Source organism: Pyrgilauda ruficollis, unplaced genomic scaffold, assembly GCF_017590135.1.
Source record: "Pyrgilauda ruficollis isolate IOZ18807 unplaced genomic scaffold, ASM1759013v1 scaffold10, whole genome shotgun sequence".
NCBI classification, from domain to species: domain Eukaryota; kingdom Metazoa; phylum Chordata; class Aves; order Passeriformes; family Passeridae; genus Pyrgilauda; species Pyrgilauda ruficollis.
This window is the reverse complement of record NW_024508101.1, coordinates 16,910,516-16,930,073: the sequence shown is the minus strand read 5'-3', so window position 1 is coordinate 16,930,073 and position 19,558 is coordinate 16,910,516. Positions and strand designations below refer to the sequence as shown.

General features: G+C 52.0%; 1 protein-coding gene across 5 annotated transcripts in view; it reads right to left on the bottom strand.

Annotated features, from left to right (window-relative positions):
- Positions 1 to 1,146: 1,146 nt before the first annotated feature.
- The window catches only part of DAG1 (dystroglycan 1), a 49,192-nt gene continuing 30,780 nt past the window's right edge, over positions 1,147 to 19,558 (bottom strand). For all 5 annotated transcript variants that reach the window (XM_041466250.1, XM_041466286.1, XM_041466260.1 and 2 more), the window contains 2 exons: positions 16,141 to 16,550; positions 1,147 to 4,022 (listed from right to left, as the gene is read on the bottom strand). In XM_041466250.1, the coding sequence (XP_041322184.1) occupies positions 1,614 to 4,022; positions 16,141 to 16,422 (2,691 nt within the window). In that variant the 5' untranslated portion in view covers positions 16,423 to 16,550 and the 3' untranslated portion in view covers positions 1,147 to 1,613. The remainder of the gene's footprint in view (positions 4,023 to 16,140; positions 16,551 to 19,558) is intronic.

Here is a 19,558-nt window from a genome sequence, read left to right as displayed (position 1 = left end):
CCGCGGGCGCCGGCAGGGGGCGCCCCCGCCGCGGCGGGAACGGGAACGGGAACGGGGGCGGGCCCGGGGCCGCGCTGGCTCCGGGCATCCCCCGCACCGGGGCCACCCCGGCGCCTCCCCAGACCGGCACCGCCATCCCCGGGCGGGTTTGCTGTTTTCTCGGCCCCGCCGGAGCTGGGGGTTGAGCACTCCCCCGCCGGCCCCACCAGCTGCCCTCCCGGGGCCACCCCGGTGCCGGGGCAGCGCCGTCCCGGAGTGAAGCGGCGGGTCCGGCCCCGGTGTGCGGGGTCAGCCCTCCACCCGGGGCGCACACGGGCAAATCCCGGCTGGGGATGCCGGGGCTCGGAGCAGAGGGGATGGGGACGGTACCGGTACCGTGGCGGGTCCCCCGGGGCCGGCCCGAGGGGGCTGAGCCCGTACAAACTGCTGGCAGCCGCACACCGGTTTTTAAGTCTTTTTTTTTTTAATAAAACAATCGGAGTCTGTATCAAAAATTTAGTAAAAAATTAGATTTGAGAGTTCACCGATTTTTTTTTTTTAACTATTAACTATTCCTGGCGCTCTTTTTTCTTTTCTTTTTCTTTTTATTATTTTTTTTTTAAACTTTTTTATCTTTTCCAACAGTGTCCAGGCTGGAGTGCCAGCATGAGGCCAGCGAGGCCATTCCTGCACAGTCCCAAGGAGCAGCCGGGACAGAGAACACACCCCACTCTGGTCAAAACACCCCACGGGGAGGGGGTTTTGCTTCAAATCGAACCCCGACCCTGGTGGTGCTCGCTGGGAAGCAGAGAAATTCGTCGTGGCACAGGGCTCAGCTCATCCTTCTGTGAGCATTCCCTGGCGCAGCGATGCACCCCCTGCTCAGCCATGGGCACCCCAGGCCAGGCTGACCCAACTCATGACTATTTTATGATGCGTGAGAAAGATAGGATTTCTTTGATTAAAAATAAAATAAAAATGATAAAAGAATCAAACCCCAAACCAAGAAGCTGATCCACCCCAAGAGGAGGAGGAGGAGGCTGGCTGGCCCCGCTGACCAGCCCGTGGAGCTCGCCTGCAGCACAGCACTGCCCTCCCCCTCCCCAAAAACTACACATCCCAGTTTAGGTAAACAGCAGATTAAATGTAAAAACTTAAACCATCGACTTCAGAAAGTCCCTTGAATTTAATTATTTTTAGGCTACCTTTCATGTTACGTCCTGTAGCTAGACACACGTGAATAGAAAAAACAGTACAGTTAGTGTTAAAGGCAAACAGCGGAGACCCAGAGTGCTACCCCAGTGCTGCCTGCTCCTCCCGACCCGGCCCGACCCGTCCCGACCCCCCTCCCTGCCCACCGCCCCGGCACCGGCCGAAGCCCAGCCGCCGGGAAGGCGTCTTTGAGCCGAGAATTTTTTTCTATGAATAAAATAAAACCAAAGCTTGTTAGGCAAAAATAAAACAAGTGTCCCCCCGAGTCCCGCGAGCGCTGCGGTGCGGCGGGCGCAGCCGGGGAGAGCCTGCTGGGGAGCGGGCTGGGCTTTCATGTTCCCGGCTGGCGAGGGGGCTGCCGGCCCACAGACAGCACCGGTGTGGAGCTGGAGGCCCCTTCTCCCCCGAGAGCCTCCTGTTTGTTAAGGGGGCACGTAGGGCGGTGGGGACCTGTACGGGGTCATGTTCTTCGGGCGGGAGCCTTTCCCCTCCATGGGTGCAGTGAAGGGGGGGGGAGGCTGGTAGGGCGGCGCGTTGGGGTCCTCGTCCCGCAGCGGAGTGTACTCCCCGATGGTGTCCTGGTTGAGCGGCGTGGTCTCCGGCATGCTCTGGTTGGGGTACTCTGGAGGGGGCAGTGGGGCTTTCTCCTCCTGGAGGATGAGGGGCATGCTGGAGGACGGTGGTGGCTTGGAGTCGTCCAGCTCGTCGGCGAAGATGATGGGCACGCCTTTCTTTATGAAGGTGGCCTGGTCTTCGATGGTCAGCTTGCCTTTCCTCTTCTTGCGGTAGCAGATCATGGCAATGATGCCAGCCACGAGCAGGATGGCGGCCACCACCACGGCAGGGATGACGGTGTGCAGGTACACATCGTCCTCGCTGCTCTTCTCGGGGTCTTTGCCTGCTGCCACCGTTGGCGTGGCCTCTGAGATCACCCTGCCATCCTTGGTCACGGGGACAAACTGGATGTGCCTGCAGCTGCCAGAACCAACCACAGACACATTCAGAGGCTTGAACTCAGGCTGCAGGACATTGGAGAAAGCTGGGCTCGGCCTGCCGGAGTCATCTGCAATTTTTTTGCTCAAAGTCCGGATCTGCTCCCGAGGGCAAGGCTCCAGGGGCAGTGTGTTGTTGGTCCATTCCACTACGATGGAGCCTTTGGCGATGTCCTGCACTGTGATCGTGCTGCTGTTCCTGTCGCCGAATGCCAGAGCCAGCTTCTTCACCAGCATGATCTTCTTATGGATGTCATTCACCACTGCATTGTGGTCCCCTTCCAGCCTGGCCTTGAACTTCACTGGAGACTTGTCCCCATGCGGGCGTTTGTGGACATGGATTTCAAAAGCATCCACGGCAAAAAGCCCGCCCTTGTCGGTGGCATACATGAAGTACTCGTGCTTCCCAATGTGGTTGTGGTCTGGCATGCCATACATGAGCTGGCTGGTGCTGTTGAACTGCACCCATGAATTCTCCTCGATCATCTGCTGCTCCTTCAGCTTCAAGGTCAGCTGCAGCTTGTCGGTGGTAGTGTCCTCCTTGTCGTAGAAGGTATCCGATGGTATCTTAACCTCGAAGTACGTGCCCTCCCACGCATCGACCCTGTCGATGTGGTTTGTCAGCTTGGGTGGCTCGTTCGGCTCCCAGGGCCGGGGCAGCCCGCTGGCTGTGGTGCGCACGCGGGACGGCGGAGAGGCCGTCGTCAGCTTGGAGATGGGCGATCTGGTTGTGCTGGGAGGCTTTGTTGGACGGGGCGTTTTGGGCCTTCGAGTAGGCCTTCGTGTTATTGCTGTGGAGGAATCTGTCGTGGACGGTGTGGCTGGCTTCAGGGTGGAGACTCTCGGTTTCTTGGTGGTAGTTGAGGGCGGTGTGATCACTGCTGTGGGCTCTACGTACCCAGGCATCGTGGGGCGAATCGGCACGGAGGCCGTGCCTGTGCCTTCTGCTACCCTGGTTGGCTGGATTGGCCCCAGCGTGGGCGTCTGGACAATGGGGCCTCTGGTTCTGATGGTGACTGTTGGCTTCCTCGGCAGTGGAATGGGCTCCCGGACAGGGGGTGCCGTAGTCTCTGTGGGAGGCGCGATGGCGGGCGACGTCGGGGTGGGGACAATCCTGGTGGGTGGCTCTTGTGCGGCAGTGGTGGGCGGCCCGATGGCAGTCAAAGGCGTAGGGGTGGCGTTGATCTGCCGCCGCATCCGCTTTGGGAGGTGAGGTTTCTTGTTAGCAATGTGCCAGCCAACAACCGGGTAGCCAAGGCGGGCAGACATGGTTCCTTCCTTAGCTGGAGCCTCCACCTTGCTGATGTTTGGGACGCTGTTTTGGCTCAGGGAACATCCCAGTTTCCATGAGAGTAAGGCCCCGTTTTCCACCACCTTCTTTGCATTTCCTGGTCCAGCCATGAAGGCCGACATGTCAAAGAGTCTGTTATTTACAACAGGAACCAACTTCATGTTGTGAAGTTCCACCTCTGAAAAACTTCTCATTCTGTTTAAGAGTTCAATCCTCTGCTTTGGTGTCATTTTTGTTAAGTCAGCATCCAAAATGACAGTCAGGATAGTGACTGGCTCTTCTGAGCCACACACGAAGGGCGCTGTGTCACTCGTGTCTTGGACGGCCACTCGCACCGACTGAGGCTCGCTGTGGTCCTCTTGGTGGACCTCAACAGAGAAGACGTTTGTGGTCTGTGGGACATAGCTCCCATTCGGGAAGGGCTGCAGAGTGGTCACCGAGATGTAGTGGACACCCTTGTCCGTGTCAAGGGGCAGCCCTTCCAAGGAGCTGCTCTCTGCATTCCAGTGCAACCAAGAAGGCAAAGAGTCCTTCCCAGCTTCGGAGATCTACCAAACAAATAAAAAAACAAAAAAGGCTTTTAGAAGTGCAGCATGAGGGCAAGTTCTATCTGCAGTAATGCCTAATTTCAAGGATTAAAGAAAAAAATCTGAAGTGTAACAACCGGGGAAGGAACATCTGGCCGGAGCATGGCAGCCGTTGCCTCCTCCTCCACATGTTGGCAAGGATGAGCTCTGCAGGGTGCACGGGACTCAAAGGGCTTAAGGAACCACAAGAGGTCATAAAGACCCAGAGGGCCCCTCGCCTGCAAGTGCTCCAACACTTGCTGGTCAACTGCCAAGCACAAGTGGTTCATTTTCTCTGAGGGCAGACGGGGAGTTTACGTCATGGGGACAGTGACAAAGCTGAGGGTGAAGTTATGCTGTACAGCAGAGCTAATCTAACAACTGCCCTCTTCCCACTCCTTCCTCTCCCAGCTTGGCCATCTTGCTCCTTTTCTCAACCCCATCACATCCTGCCCACCCTACACACATCAAGCTCAGCAGAACATGTATTTTCTCCACTTATTTTCACTTGTTTGTCCCACTCTCCCCAGAGCCAGGATGACCCAGAGGGGCCGTAAGCTGGTCAGCTATGGTTCTGAGTCCCTGGCCTGGCTGGAGCACACCAGCTCCCAACAAGCAGCAGGAAATCCTGAGAGCTACCTGATGTGGTTCTGCTCTGCCAGAGGAACACCAGCCAAGAATAAAGGAAAGGAGCAGACCCAATGTAATGGCCAGGGTGGGCAGGCAGGGATGTGGCACATGGGCTGAGGAATTGCTGGACATGACACAGGACAGCATGCCAGCCTGGCTTCAGCCCCAGGCTAGCTAAAAATTAAGGACTTTACTTTCACATAATAACTTGCTGCTGCAAGTTTGTCTCAGAACATAGGCACCTCAGGACTCCAACACACTCTTCACTACCTCTTTCAGCCCGTGGGACTCTGTCTCCTGCCCTGGCTTGTAGCTGAGGGTGGGTGCAAACCCCCAAGCCCCCCCAATTCCAGCAGCTGACATCCGTCTGCTCTGCAGCCTCTCGCGGATCACGCGGCGCAGCGGAGCCGCTCGGTGGAAGGGGTGAGGCTGCCAGCTCGGTGGGCTGTGACATTTTCCGGGGCTGTAGGTACTCCAGAGTGAGTAACCTGAGCTTCATCACCTCCCAGGCCCGGAGGCGTTTGGCAAGTGAGCTGGCTGGGCTTTCCAGAACTCCAGGGGGAGGCATCCCCCTTTGGGGCTCATGGAGACACATTTAGCAGCCTGGTCCATGGTCTGGGCTCACTGCAGTCCAACACAGAGCCAGGCTCTAGCTCTCTTCCTGAAAGGGTGCTTTGGTTCTCTGCAGTTCTGTAAACCTTATACATATTTCATAATTTACCCAAATGCAAAGCTGGAAGAGGAGCTTTGCAAGGAAACCTGCTTGGCAGGAGCATTCCTGCATCCAGCAGCAGGTGCAGAGCCGGGGCTGGACTGCCACACTGCAGGTCCTGCTGGGGAAAGCCCCTGGATGGACAAGGAAGGATGCCTGATGCTGCAGGGCTGGGCACACTGTGAGCCCTGGGTGCCACTCCCACTCCCTGGCTGCAGGCAGGATCCAGGCAGCACCCTGGGGCTCACCCCCACACTCTGGGCTTCAGCACACTGAAGGGTCTGGATGCACAGCTCTGCCAGCATAACGCAGGACCCAAAAGTCTTTTGGCAAGAGCAGCACAAAAAAGCTTTTGTGCAAGAGCTGCAGAGGGTTTCAGCCAGCCTGGACAAGCTGGAGAGTACATCATGAGCCACACGCTGGGTACAGCTTATAGAGTTATAGAGCAGAGTTTAAAGCTCTCAGCACAGCTTTAGTTAACTCCTCACCAGCAATATTCCAGAGCACAGAATTCAGATTCCTGCTTACAACAGCTGGAGGAAGCTGTCCCAAGGGCCCTGTACCTCGATATAGGCCACCATGCACCAACATGTGAGCATCCTTCCCCTGGCCTTGCTGTGTACCCACGTTTCTGGCAGAGGACAGGGGGTTTTGGCAGGGCTGTGGCTGCATTCACTCCTCCTCCACTGCAAGAACAGGAGCTGCTTTTAGCCCAGACATCCCAAAGGAAAGGCAGCCCTTCACCTGAGCTGGGCATAGGGAGCCAAGCCTCGCTCCTGCAGGAACAAAGGAACAAATTGTCCTTCCTTGGCATTTCTTCTGCCAAAAGAGAACAAAGGCAGAGTCTGCTCCTGCCCAGCCAGAAGCACTGACCTGCCCCCATCTTCCTTTAAAAACGTGTCATTTCATCACACCCTCTAAAAACTGAGATGCCAGGACAATGCTCAGTGCAATAAAGCATTTACAGTAGCAGGAGCAGGTTCCACTCTTTATCCTCTTGTGCCAAAATTAGCCACTAACCTGCTCACTGTGGAGGAGGGCTGGGCTGGGCACACATAAGGAACAGAAACACAGGGAGCCAGGACAAAGCCACAGCATTATTGAGGCTTACACAATCAAGAATAAAAACTTTAATAGCGAGTGGTTAAATTCACTCTGAGTGTGTAATTTTAGGCTACATTTGGAACAAATCTTCCCCTTCTGTGCACTCTGCAAAAGCCCTTAATTACAGGATCACACACTCCACACAGCTTTCCTGAGAGTTGGAGTTTTCTGCTGCTGCCTCCTCTCTGGGCACTGCCATGACTTGAGGAGAAGACCTACAAGCAGCAGTATTTTACCCAGTTTTATGTCACAAGGTGATTCTTCCTTCAGTCTTCTCTGCTCCTACTTCTGACAGCCAAACTCACTTCAGAAAGGTGCCTGACCCCACAGTCAGAAATGATGGTGAGGGAGGCACAGGTCAGTCTGAATATTCCTGCTTGGAAAACCATTTTTAACCTACAGTTTACATGTGGGGCCCATGCTAGAAAAGGAAACTGCAGCCAGACAGATTCAAACAAAAAACTAGGCTCTCCTGAAAAACAAAAACAGGCCAAGCAATCACTGACTGGGATGACTTGTTCTAGCAGGGATGCGACAGTTGCAGAACATTTATAAACCCACTTAAACTTGATTTAAAAAGAGCTGAGCTAGTTCAGCTGTGTTCAGCCTGTGAGGAGACGTGGACTTCTTATAAAGGCTCTGCAACAGATGATTAAGAAAATCAAATTTATGTGGATTACTCCTATGAAGCCTGTGCCTCTCCTGGGAAATCTTTGAGAAGGCAACAAGTCGCAAGCATTCGATGTCTCTGCGCTGCTTTAAACACAACAATTGACCTGATAGCCGAAATCATCCATGTTCATGTGACAAAGGAAGAGCCCAGAAAGATTAGAGTAGATAAATAAAGTTGTTAGCATGATGGATAAAAATACTTGCTCCTAAACAAATGCTGACCAGCGGAGGCCTTGGCATGGCTCTGTCCTGTCCATGTCACTGCTGTGTTTGCAGTGGTGCAGACTGCGAGGAGAGAGACCTGGACTCTGTTCTAGCAATGTTTCCTTCAAATATTGTTTCAAAGGGTATTTGTTAAGGCTACACATAGTTAATGATTAGGGATCTCTAGTTTTCATGTTAAAAGTTTTCCACTTTTCTATGTATGCAATAAGTATCAGCCTTAAGCCCTGCCATTTCCCTCAAGGGGTCTGGTTTCATAATAACTCTTCCATTGCCCAAGTTTTTTTAAAAAAAATGCTGTCTTTGTTTTCCCATTATTTGAGATAAATGTAAATGCTTATTGGCTAAAGATCACACAAGCCTGGCAGTGTATTGAAGACCATTAAAAAATAAGCCATGACTGTGATTTAAAATACATACAGTGAGTGGTCTCAATGGTTTTGAAGACCTTGTTCACAAAATCCTTTCAGATAGACATGGCCTGTTATTTTTAGGCCAGCCAAGAGCAGTCAGCTCATGAAAGAAGATAGCTCAGTTTGACTTGTTTTTTTAAACTTGGATCTTAAAGCCCTGTAGCCAACAAGACAAAGATAAGCAAAGGAGCAGTGAGCAAAACTGCTGCCTCAGGGGAATTCAGGCAAAAACTGCATTCTTACTTACAAGAGTGCCCTTTAATCCTCCAGGTATTTAGTCCTCCTCCTTCTGATGAATCCCCTGAAAAGGAGGCAGCGAGCCCTTTGCCAGGAGACAGGTACCATAGGATCCTGCCACAGGTCTCCACTATGGCACACCACTATGAAATCTTCCCAGTCCTGGAAGTACCCAGTGGGATCTCCCCTGTCTGTGCTGACAGACCTTCGCACAGGCAGCAGCAGCTGGGAGTCGGCTCCTTTCAAATCAGCCCTAAAAACCCCCTGATGACTGCTTTTGGGCAGAGTCAGCAGGGACAGTCCTGCAGCTCTGCCAGATCTCCCACTGCCCCCTTCCCCTCCGTGCATCCAGCAGCTGCTGAGAGACAGACCCTGTGCCAGGGTTTTATCTGGGGTGCAATTACTGATGGCAGTTTACTCCTTCAGCATCACCCCAACACACATGGCCAGCAATGAGGAATATCCCAGCTGGGCCCTCCAGAAGGTGAGCTGAGCTGAGCTGTGTCCAACTGACCCAGCCAGTGTCACTCCAAGTCTGCAGGCTCAGGCTCCTGCAAGCAATTAACCAGCAGGCAGGGGAAGAAAATGGAAATTCAAATGCAATTCAAATGCAAATTTAACTGCAGAGAAAGAGTCAAGCCTAAGCTGTTTGCCTAAACCCAAGCTTCATCTTAAACCCCCTGCTAATGCTGCAGCATGGGCAGTGTTGGCAGCAGAAGCAACAGGCAGCCTCAGCCCCGAATGAGATCCACGGGTAGGCAGATTCCCATTGATTTGTCCCACACAAGCTGGGGGAGGGACACTGGCTTCAGATCCACCCCAGTGCTGCTGGAACTGTGGGCGCTGCAGTGAGCACAGCCTGCAGTCAGAAGTGATGGGCATGGGGCCCGCAGGCTCCAGCTCAGAGGACAGAGTCCTTGTTTTGGGAGGCAGGCTCTGCCTGTGGATCCATCAGGGGCACTCCTCACCTGGCACAAAGGATGCACTATGCCTGCAGACTGAGCTGTCCAGGAACCACAGCCCCAGGCAGGTCCCACGGCAGCAGAGGCTGGGTCATGGAATGTGATGGTGCAAGACAGGAGCTGGACAGCCCTCAGCCCACAGCTGCCAGAGCCTGCCAGAGTTCAAGTGTTTGGACAATGCTTCCAGACACATGGCAATTTTTCCTGTTCCCTCTTGGGCCAGGGCTTGGACTTGATGGTCCTTGTGGGTCCCTTCCAACTCTGAATATCCTATGATCCTATGAAGCTGTGGACCTTTGGCCCCAAGGAACAGCACCGCCAGGGAGGTTGGCCTGTGTGCATCCAGGAGAGGTCGGGTGAAGGAGCTTCCAACGTTATTTGCCACCTCCTTTTCTCAAACACAACAGAACTGCAAAGTGGGACATCAGACAGGCCATGCCTAGAAACACAACGCCCAGAAAACAGTGGTGCAAGGAGGATGGGCACCTCTCAGAGCCTTCTGCTCACTGGGCACTGCTGCTGCAGTGCTGTGCTACGGGAAAACTCAGGCTGGAGACAGGAAAGTTGTGCTTGGCAAAGCAAGCAGGAAGGACTTGCAACACGGACCCTTCCCTGTGGAAGGAACTGCGATACCTGCCAGGGCTTTTGGGTATCCTCAGCAGACACTGCTCCTCTGGGCTGCTCTGTACCTTGCACAAAAGGCCCAAGAACTCACGGACAAAACAAGATGCTCCAGAACATCTCATGCAGATGCCTGTGCCCCTGAAGTCTAAAAACAGCCCAGAGACTTGACTGGCTTTCAGAAGTACGTCAGCCTTGGTGACCCGAGCCTTCATTACCAGCAGGAGCTCACCACCTCTGCTCAGAGACCAAAAGCTACACAAGAACAGCCAGTAATTGGTGCTTCCTTTGTGGACAGGTAGGTCAGGGTGGTTGAGCTAACCCCACATTCTGGCTGGTCCCAGCCACAGCCCTGCAAAGCCCTTCCTGTATGTCTCCATGCACTGAAGCTGTTGCTTTAGAAAAACAAATCAAACCCAGCCCAGAGAGTTGAGCTAAGGGGCAATAAGGCTTGCAAAGCCTACATCACTGGTCCTGGCCCTCATCTTCAAATTCAAACTTCAGCCTCTGAAGGACCAGGTAGGAAAGCTACTCAAAAGCTGCTCTGCTTTTATGCACTCATGACAACCTGAATGAGAAGTTGACGTGTCTCCTGCTAATCTGCATTTTCCAGCCATTCAAGGAGCGAGCGAAGCCTCACACACAGAAAGCAGCCCCCCTCCTCTGCAGATGTGGGTGTAGGGTTGTGCTGTGGGCTCAGCCTGCCTTCCACACGAGCTGGGCTTTGTCTGACCAGCTTCTTTACCATCAGTAAAAGAGCTCTGCAAAGGTGCAGGCTGAGTGGCTACACCCAGCCCAGGCCACCCTCGCATACTCCCGCCATGACGGCTTCTTTTCCAGCTGCGCCTCTGTGCTGCCCATAAGGACACCATTCAGCGTCCCACTCTGCCTGGGCAAGGGAACACAACAGCTGTTTCACTGGGAGGTCACTACAAAACATTGAGTGTCCCAAGAAATCCTCCTTTCATCGGTCCATGCAAGCAGCTTGGAAGGATTTGTTTAGCCTTATTGTTGGAGCGGGAAGGCGCAGCCCGCCCGCGCCAGGGCTAGGGTCAGCACGGGCTGCCCACACCCCGCTTTATCCCTTGTCCGGGGGGCGAGCACGGGGCAGGAAAAGCCTCAAACAGCTTTAAAAAAAAGTTTGGTCGGGCTCTTCTTTCAGCGTGACTTTTTATAAGCGAAAGGCCAAAGGGAAGCAAAAATACCACAAAGCAGGGATGCCAAGTGCTGGGGGTTTAGTGCTGCCACCACACAGCTAACCGGCCTTGGCAATTTATTCCTCCCATCAGCAGATTGCTGGAAAGCTGGCTTTCAAGAGCATGGCAAGGAAAGGCAGAGCAGATCTTGCAGCCTCAGGTCTGCTCCTTTGCAGGATTCTCATTATCATCACATTCCTCTGTCTCCCTGGATGCTCAAAGCAACAACCTGTAAGAGCAGGACAAAACAAGGAACTTCCCAGCCCGTCTGAAAAGCCAGTTTATAATTAGATGGAGTCACATTTTCCACTCCTCCAAATTCAGAGTTTGTTACTAAGCGTGCACTGAAAATGCCAAATTCTCTGACTCGGTCTCTCTGCAGGAAAAAGATAAGCCCCCTCGGCCTCCCCGCAGGAATCTTATCAGCTCATCTTATCACTCAGATTGCAGCGTGGCAACCAGGCAAAACCCTGCCCAAGTCTTCCTTTGCCTGGACCTGTTCCAGGCACTGCCATTTATCCCCGTGTGCTCGCCTGTAAATAGCGGCTGTTGCTGCACCTCCCAGTCAGTCCGAGAAAACCAGGGACCCCAGGGAGGAGGTGAAGCTCAAATGCCTTGACACAGAGAGCCTTTTAAGATACCCAGCTTGATGGCACAGCCCCTCAGGAGTGCTCTTTGCTTCTCTTCTTCCTTTGAGAAATGCCACTTTAATAAATTTCACGTTCAGTTAAAATGCTTTGAAATAAAGATCATTGCAAGAGGAAAAAAAAAAAAAGTCAGTATTTTGTGGTTTTCTTCCCTGAAAGCAAGTGTGTCCTGGCACTGCAGGCTGGCTGTCAACATCCAGCCCGTGGCTTTGGGGTTGGAGCAGGATTGAGGTGAGCAGCACAGCCCTGACAGTAGATACTGTGTCAGGACTCCTGCAACCCAATCTCTGTGAATCCTGTTTATAAATCAAGGTCCCTGACATCTGATGAGAGCAAAGCTGTTCAATAAAAGCTGCTTCAGCAGATGGCAAATAGAACAACCATTGGAAACTCAGCCTCCTGCTTGGAAAGTTTAGTGGTGGACTTGGCAGTGCTGGATTAATGGCTGGGCTGGATAATCTAAAAGGTATTTTCCAACCTAAACAAGTCTGTGATTCTATGAAAGCAAGACTCCCTTTTTCCCTGATGGATATCCAGTCTCTGATAACCTCCAAACCCACTCCATAGCTGCACTGTGTAATTCATCTGAGTGAATTCTGTTGTTCTAATCACTTTCCCACCAGCTATGATTGCCTACAGAGACAGCTTCTCAGGGCCTCTGCTATGTGTTTTACCTGTCTTCCCAACAAAGCCCCATGGAAACCGTGCACTTCAAACCTAAAAATAATGAGGGGCTAAGACACAGCTGGGAATGCTCACCTGAGCTCCTCAGCACTGGCTACAAACCCACACAGAACTGTCCTGTGTGATCCATCCCACACTGAACACTGGCAGCACTGAAGGCAGGTCAGCAGCTTTACACGACCTTCCAGGAAGACACAGCAAATCTCCTGCTCTGGCACGGATGTGCCTTGGGAAGCAGTACACATCAGGAGTTTCCCTCCTTCCAGCATGCTTTATAGAGCCATCTTTAAATAAAAGTTATTTAATAGTGTCTCTGTGTATTGTGAGTATATGCATTTAGAGTATCAGGATGTGCAAGGGCTCAATTCCTTGTGGGTATTGTATCCTTGTGGGGATAGCACACCTTGGCTGGCGGGATGAGTGCAGGGCCATGGTTGGCTACAGCCACCACACCAAATCATGCACCTCACCTTTTGTCCTCTTCTGGGACTCAACAACTGGAAGCAGCAAAAACTACAGACCTGGATATTTCAGCTGATAGGAAGATGTCCAAAGCAAAGCAAAGCAGACATGGAAAAGCAAACGGTTGTAGGATATATCAAACAAGGTTATTTATAGAAGAGAAAAGGAAGTTTCATGCTTTTATAAAGGGTTCTGGTAAAATTTCATCTGGAATGTTTTGTAACACTGTGGTCATGCAAACATAAGAAAAATAAACTCAAGCTGGAGGAGGTGCAGAAGACAGCTGCAAAGCTTAGGGGAAGGAAAGAAAGCTTATTTTATGAGAAAGACTAAAGAGGTTGGCTTGTTTAACCTAATAAAATCAAGATGGGGAATATGCCTGTCACCTATAAATACATAAGGGAAGTAAATATTATGAAGGTAGAATTGATTTAGGCTAAAGGGCAGCACATATAAATATTTCTAGCCATCTCTAAATTTAGGCTAGAAGCTGCATTTTTAATCAGAGCAGCTAAATTCTGGAGCAGCTTCAAATGGAAGTGGCAGGAACAGGAAATCCAACTGGTCTTTGACCGGGGCAGGATCTGTTCTCTGACAGGACACAGCTGAGAGGTAACAGGTCAGACTCCACACAGTCCTCAGTGGAAATGGGGTTAAGGAGATGATGACTGGTGAAGGTACCAGCACTAATGCACACGTTTACTCTGTCCTAGCCAGCATCTGCCAGGAGCCAGTGGGAGCCAGTGGCAACCCACCCACACATTGTCTGTATGGCAAGGGGACTGTATGATATGGGAAAATTGGGTGTTTTAACCCAAACCTTGAGAAATACCAATGTTTTGGTGTCAGATGGGCTGCAAGATGCCTTTTAGGAAGCCACAGCAAGGAATTTTAATTCCCATCCCCCTCCAGACAGCAGGAGAGCAGTCTTACAGCCAGAAGCCCTGCTGTAGTGAGGAAGCTAGAGGACAGCATCTGGACTGACCTGCTGCCAAATCCAACAGCTGGAATACCTGCAAGCTCCAGCTGCTTTTCAGAGGACATGATACTGCCTGACCAAGGCACTTGCTTGGGAACACAAGGCACAGGGGAAGGGCGTTACCACGGCCCCAATGCCTTGCAGGCAGCTGGCTCTGAGCAACGGGGAAACAGACTCCGAAATTAAGACACGTGGTAGTTTTCTACTTCTTTTCTCTGCAGCTTGAGCACATTCAAATAAACTTGCTTTTGTCCTTAGCCATAAAACTCTCACCTGTTGTTCAGCAGCTTTGGGGGTGGCAGGGAAAGGCTGGGGACTGCTCCCAGGAGCACATACCTGACTGTGCAGGAGTGCGTGCCTGCGGGGCACTCCTCCGCCACGCTGCACATGCCTGGCGTTGTTTCCATCCCACAACCCAGTTTGCAGATAAAAGTATTTTGTCTACAGCTGGCTGGAATCTGCTAACAAGCAGGGAGAGGATCTGAGAAGGAGCTTCAAGGCGATCCCCACCACAATCCTAGAAATAATCAGTGGGAATCATCTAGAAATTAAGCAATCACACTTTCTCCAGGCTCCAGTGGGAGTCTGGGGAGAGGAACTGTCAGCAATTTTTTTTTTAATAAAAAAAATTGTAGACAATTTCTTTGAAATTTAAGAGGAAAAAATACAGGTAACCATATCTCACTGTAAACTTTGCTCCATCTCAAATGCACAGAAGTCTTTATTCTTTCTTAGCAGGGTTTAAGTACACCAGAGACTAAGATTCACAAGTATTATGCTTTTACTGCTCCAGCTGAGAAATGCCAGGCAGCCTGAGAAAAAGACCAGAGCAATCTGCCCTGAAACTTACCAGTAAAACAAAAATGCATCCTAGCACCCAAAGTTGCCTACGCAGTTCTCACTAGCCAGGAATCAAATCCCCATAGCAAAGGTCAGCTGTGCTCAGCAGCCAACATGCATTCTCTGCAAGGAGAGCCCTTCCAGAGACAGCAGCTAAGTGAGAGCCTGTTGCACTTTTAAAATCAATTTCAAGGTGAACAGATGCAACGTGCACTCGGGTAAACCCAGGGAGAAGCATGAAAATCATTCCCAGAGTTTGTTGAACTACACACAATCAGCAGCTGCTGGGTCCTGCTGCAGCCCAGGCCCTTCCAGGCCCTCCAGGAGTGTTGGTGTTGGTCAACACACCTCACACCTACATGGCAGAGCCATAATTTGAAGCCATCAGGTGGGGTGAAAATAATCCATCAGTATTTTCCTGCAGCTATTTGAGCTATCACAGATGACTTTCGTGCCAGGAAAAGATGACAGAGGAAGCTGTGGTGTTATATAAATACTGACACTTACTCTTGCCATCAAAGTAGCTATTAGACAACACCAGAACAAGCCACTTGGATGCAAAATCCCAACCCAAAGTTACCATTTCTGTAACATGAGACCTGGTGCTGTACAGGTGCCCTGTGCTCTGAGCACAGGCTGTGGGTGAGGCTGGGCAGGGACCGTGGCCAGGGGTGAGCCCAGAGTTACTGAGACCAGCCTGGCCCCTTCCCTGAGTCCTCTGGCCAGGGGCTCACCCGCTGCCCTCCTCCCCCTGTCTGACCCTCTGTCCATAACAGCTGCATTCTTCAGATTTTCTGCCCACCCTGGCACATTGTGGTCTGGCACCATTGCTGGAGCCAGCAGGATCACGTATCAGGATTGGGATAACTGTGGGACTGTACACAGAGCTAAACCAAGCCTGCCTTCAAGGAGAAACTGAGATGTCAGACCTGCTCCTGACTTGCTCTCCATCTCCCTCTGATCTTCTAAGACACACTAGAAGCTTGTCTTTTTATAATGCTTTATAATGCTCTTTGAAAAGAAATCCTGAGACTGGAAGGCAGTTCTGTTTTTTAAGAGAATTTTCTGAATTCCATGTGATCCAAGCAAACCCTTCCAGGAAAGGACTAACAGTGAGCACACCTGTGTTTGGCCACATCCCTACCTTCCTCTGGGCTATTCTACCCCTCTCCTACACTCAGGACTGATTCCAAAACTCAGTTTTCAGGTCCTTGCATTGCCTTGCACGAGTTTAAGTCAGATAAGGGGAAAGGCTACCATCTTTCCCAAGGAGACTTGGGGCCAAGGTCAGGAGAGACAGTGTCACAGGCAGCCCAAAGCCCTGCTGGCAGGACAGGGGCTGTGTGTCTGGCAATGTTTTGTTATCACAGTGAAGCAAGCTCCCCAAGCCTGAGCAGCAGTCCCAAGGAATCTGTGGCTCCCCAGATCCCACGGCAGGATCTCCTCATGAATGTGCCCATCGTTCCAGGGGCAGAGCATCTCATAGCTTAAATACAGCCAACAAACTCTATTAGTCATCCCTGAGGAGTCTTTGTTACAGAAGAGAGAAACTTTGCAATGAGATGAGACTAATTTTTTATAAAAATCCTTCTCCTGTAGTCCTACAGAACTGTAAGGCTGTTTTCCAGCCACCCTCGTGACCCAGCCCACTGTGGGGTGACTTGCTGGATCCTGCATGAATAGAACTAAAAACGATCCTTGGGGAATGGTGTTTCTCACCTGGACAACCTCTCCATTGGAAGCAATTAAATCCGTGGGGATGGAGACTCTGAAGTAGCGTCCCACCACGGCAGAGCTGTCGGGAATGCCCACCACAGCCGGCACAGTCTCCCGCAGGTCCGAGAGCACCGAGTGCATGGAGGCCTCCAGCTGGTTCTCCCAGTCCCGAACCACTTCTGCCGGCTCGCTGGGCCAGTGGCAGTGAGCAGAGGCTGCCAGCAGCAGCACAGGGAGCCAAGTCCTCCCCAGGACAGGGGGTTGCAGTAGGCATCCAACAGTCATTCTTCCCAGCAGCCTTGGTAACGGTGCTCCAGCTGGAAAGGGGATCACAGGGAATCTGCAGGCACCACAGCACAGGCGGGGGATCCACCAGTCCTTCACAGCAGCCTCATCCTAGGAGTCCTGGGAACCTGGTTAAACACAGGAAATCCAATCAGCACATTAATTCAGATACCCAAGCCAGGCAGTCAACTCACAGTGACCTTGCAACAGGCAGAGGGCTACTGGCCATGTTACTCTCTGTGCCTCAGCTTTTGATTTAACTGCAAGTTACCACAACCATTAGAGAGCAGGAGAGCTTCTCAGCTCCTCTTCTGACTTACAGCATCTCCCAAGAAACAAGATCCTTCTGCTTTTCCATGTACACACCCATGTTTCTGCTGCTCTGGAGACAGCATCCTGAGATAGTCACAGGTAGGGAGACAGGGGACATACAACCAAAGCTGAGACTGAGCACAACACTAACAGTTGACCTTTCAAGGCGAGCTGAAGCCAGGCTGGAATATCAGTGGATTTAAATGCCAGTTACCCAGTAGGAAAGATACCAAGAAACATTTGGAAGTCCAAAGCTGCCATCCTAATTGCTTGACACATGACAGATGCTTCTGCTCCTCCGACCCACGAGCCTGGTTTTCAAGCCAGGTCTCCTCTCAGGTCCAGCTTTTTGTATTAGTGTGCTCAGAGTTGATCTGGGGGCCCGCAACGTGCAGCCCCAAATCAGACTGGAGCGAGCTATGCACACACAGTGGTTTATGCTGCCATCCAGCTCTCTCCTGCTTGCACAGCTCACCTGTGCCCACACTCTGCCAAGACACATCTCCAGCTCTCCCTCACTTTGTTGTTTTGTTCTTTTTCACTTCGTTCCCATCATTACCACCTCCCTGCTTCCCTGGATCTCCTTTCTCTTTGTTCCTTTGGCCATCGTTTCCTTTGCTTCCCCAGCTACTTCTCCCTCCAGACTGCATTCAGCCACAGCAGTCACACATCTGTGCCACCATATTCCTCTTCACAGACTGCCTGCAGGAGACCAATGGATTCCTGGAACAGGACAGAGCCATTTGGGACCCCAGGGAAGTGGTACTGCCCACTCTGGTACGGCAGTTTGCAGCCAGCACAGCCCCTGGTAACTAATCTGCAGTAATGACTGGAATGGTGGGTTACACAGGATGGCAGGACAGACACACAGACCAAGTAGACATTGTTCAATGCCAGGAGCACACAAGACTGGGTTCCCTAATGCCTTGAACCAACTCCTTTTTCCCAGGCTGAGAGAGAAGTGGCTCCAAATTCCCAGAGCAAACCAGCACAGCTTCTAACCACTGGCTCCCAGTCTGGTTTATTTTAGCCTGTTCTGTCTGCATCATATGATGCACATCAGGCTGTCCCAAGAGACCCTGGAGCCAGTCTGTGTGAGAAGGGAAATCCCACTGCTTCTTGCCCTTGCAGAGCTCCTGGAGCAGCACGACAGGGCTCAGCTGCCTGCTGTGCTGTGGCCAGGCAGGGTGTACTGCCCACCAGAGGCTTGCAGAAGCAGGCAGAGGTCTGCCCATGCAGGCACCCAAGCCCAAGGCTACCACAGCAGGCTCTAGGAATAACAGGAAAGATAAGGTTTGGTGGCTCACCCTAAAGCCTGAGCTCTAGGGAAGCTGAGAGGCAGCGTGTAAAGACCTGCACAACTGCACTCCTTGATGGGCCTTTCACAATAAACCCCACACAGAGAAGGGCTGACACCTCCCACCCCAAGGTAACGGGCCCAGGGCACAGCACAGAGGGCTGTGGGTAGTAGAATTAGGAGCTGAATGCAATAACCTCTGGCTACAGGATCCACAAGGCAGATACCTGATCTGACCGCTGTTCTATGGAGAACCTGCCTCAAGTGAAAGGCAGAAGAGACAGCAGAGGCAGGATAACATTGCTGGGAACCACAAGACAGATGGGAGGATGGCTGGTAAGAAGGTCAGTGCTACAAAAAAGCCCACTCCCTGCTGCTCTTGTGCGTCCAACTGTCTGAGCTGACTGGGAGGGGAATATACCAGATGAAACAACAAGGAAGGCAAAGCCAGGCTCTTCCCAAAAGCAAAGGAACACAGACCCACAGACACTGCTGAATTGGAAGGGGCCCATCAGGATGATCAGTTCTAACTCTTGGTGCTGCACAAGACACCCCAAGAACCCCACCATGTGCCTAAGAGCCTTGCCCAAATGCTTCTTGAGCTCATCAGCCTTGGGGCTGTGACCATTCCTTGGGGACCCCATTCAGTGTCCTACCACCACCCTCTGGGTGAAAAACCATCAGCACAGGATGGTCTGCACCCAGAGAGAGGTGCCTGAGCTGCTTCTCCAGAGGTTATCCTAAGGAAGTGGCTGCTGGGTAAGGACAAGTCACAATCCCTGTAGGGCAGATCTCTCCTACCAGCTCCCTGTGTGGTCAGAGGAGGATCTGACACACTGCAATTGATTTCAGATGAGCACAGAGTTATCTCAGCAGGTAAATGAGTACCACAGTAGATGTCTGGTGGAGAATATCCAACAGGCCACGTGAATGAGCTACAGAGATGATGCAGACACCTGCAAGAGGTCCTGAGGAAGTCACTGCTCATCACAGTGGGAAATCAGGGGACTCTGTCCCTGCACTGTGCCTTACAAAAATGAAAGAACTACCTTCACACTCCACGGAGCCTGGAGCACGGCGACTGCAGCGATGACACCTTGTCCATGAGCAACTTCTCCTGAAACCTGCTCGTTGGAAAGTCCTGATGCATATGGCAAGCACAGGCAGGATCAGAGACCTGTAGCTAGGGGAGGAATGTGGCAGCAGCCCGTGGCTGCCATGAGGCCGAGATGCTATCAAGGAAACGTGGCTGCCTCTCACTGCTGCACTGAGTACCCACACCCGAGCAGAGGACAGACACCCCAGACAGCCAGACACACAGTGTACAACTGCACGAGGCTGTAGGAACACCTGGAGAGGTGCTTCAGGCCAGTCCCTGCCCTGTCACACTGCAGTGCAGCTCGTGCATGAGCGTGGTACAGCTCTGAGTTGCTCAGCCAAATGACGTGATCCAGCCTGGGGTGTTTTTGTTGGATGGAGAGGAGCATTTGGGCAGAAAGGAGCTGGTTCTTGGTATCTGCAGTGAGC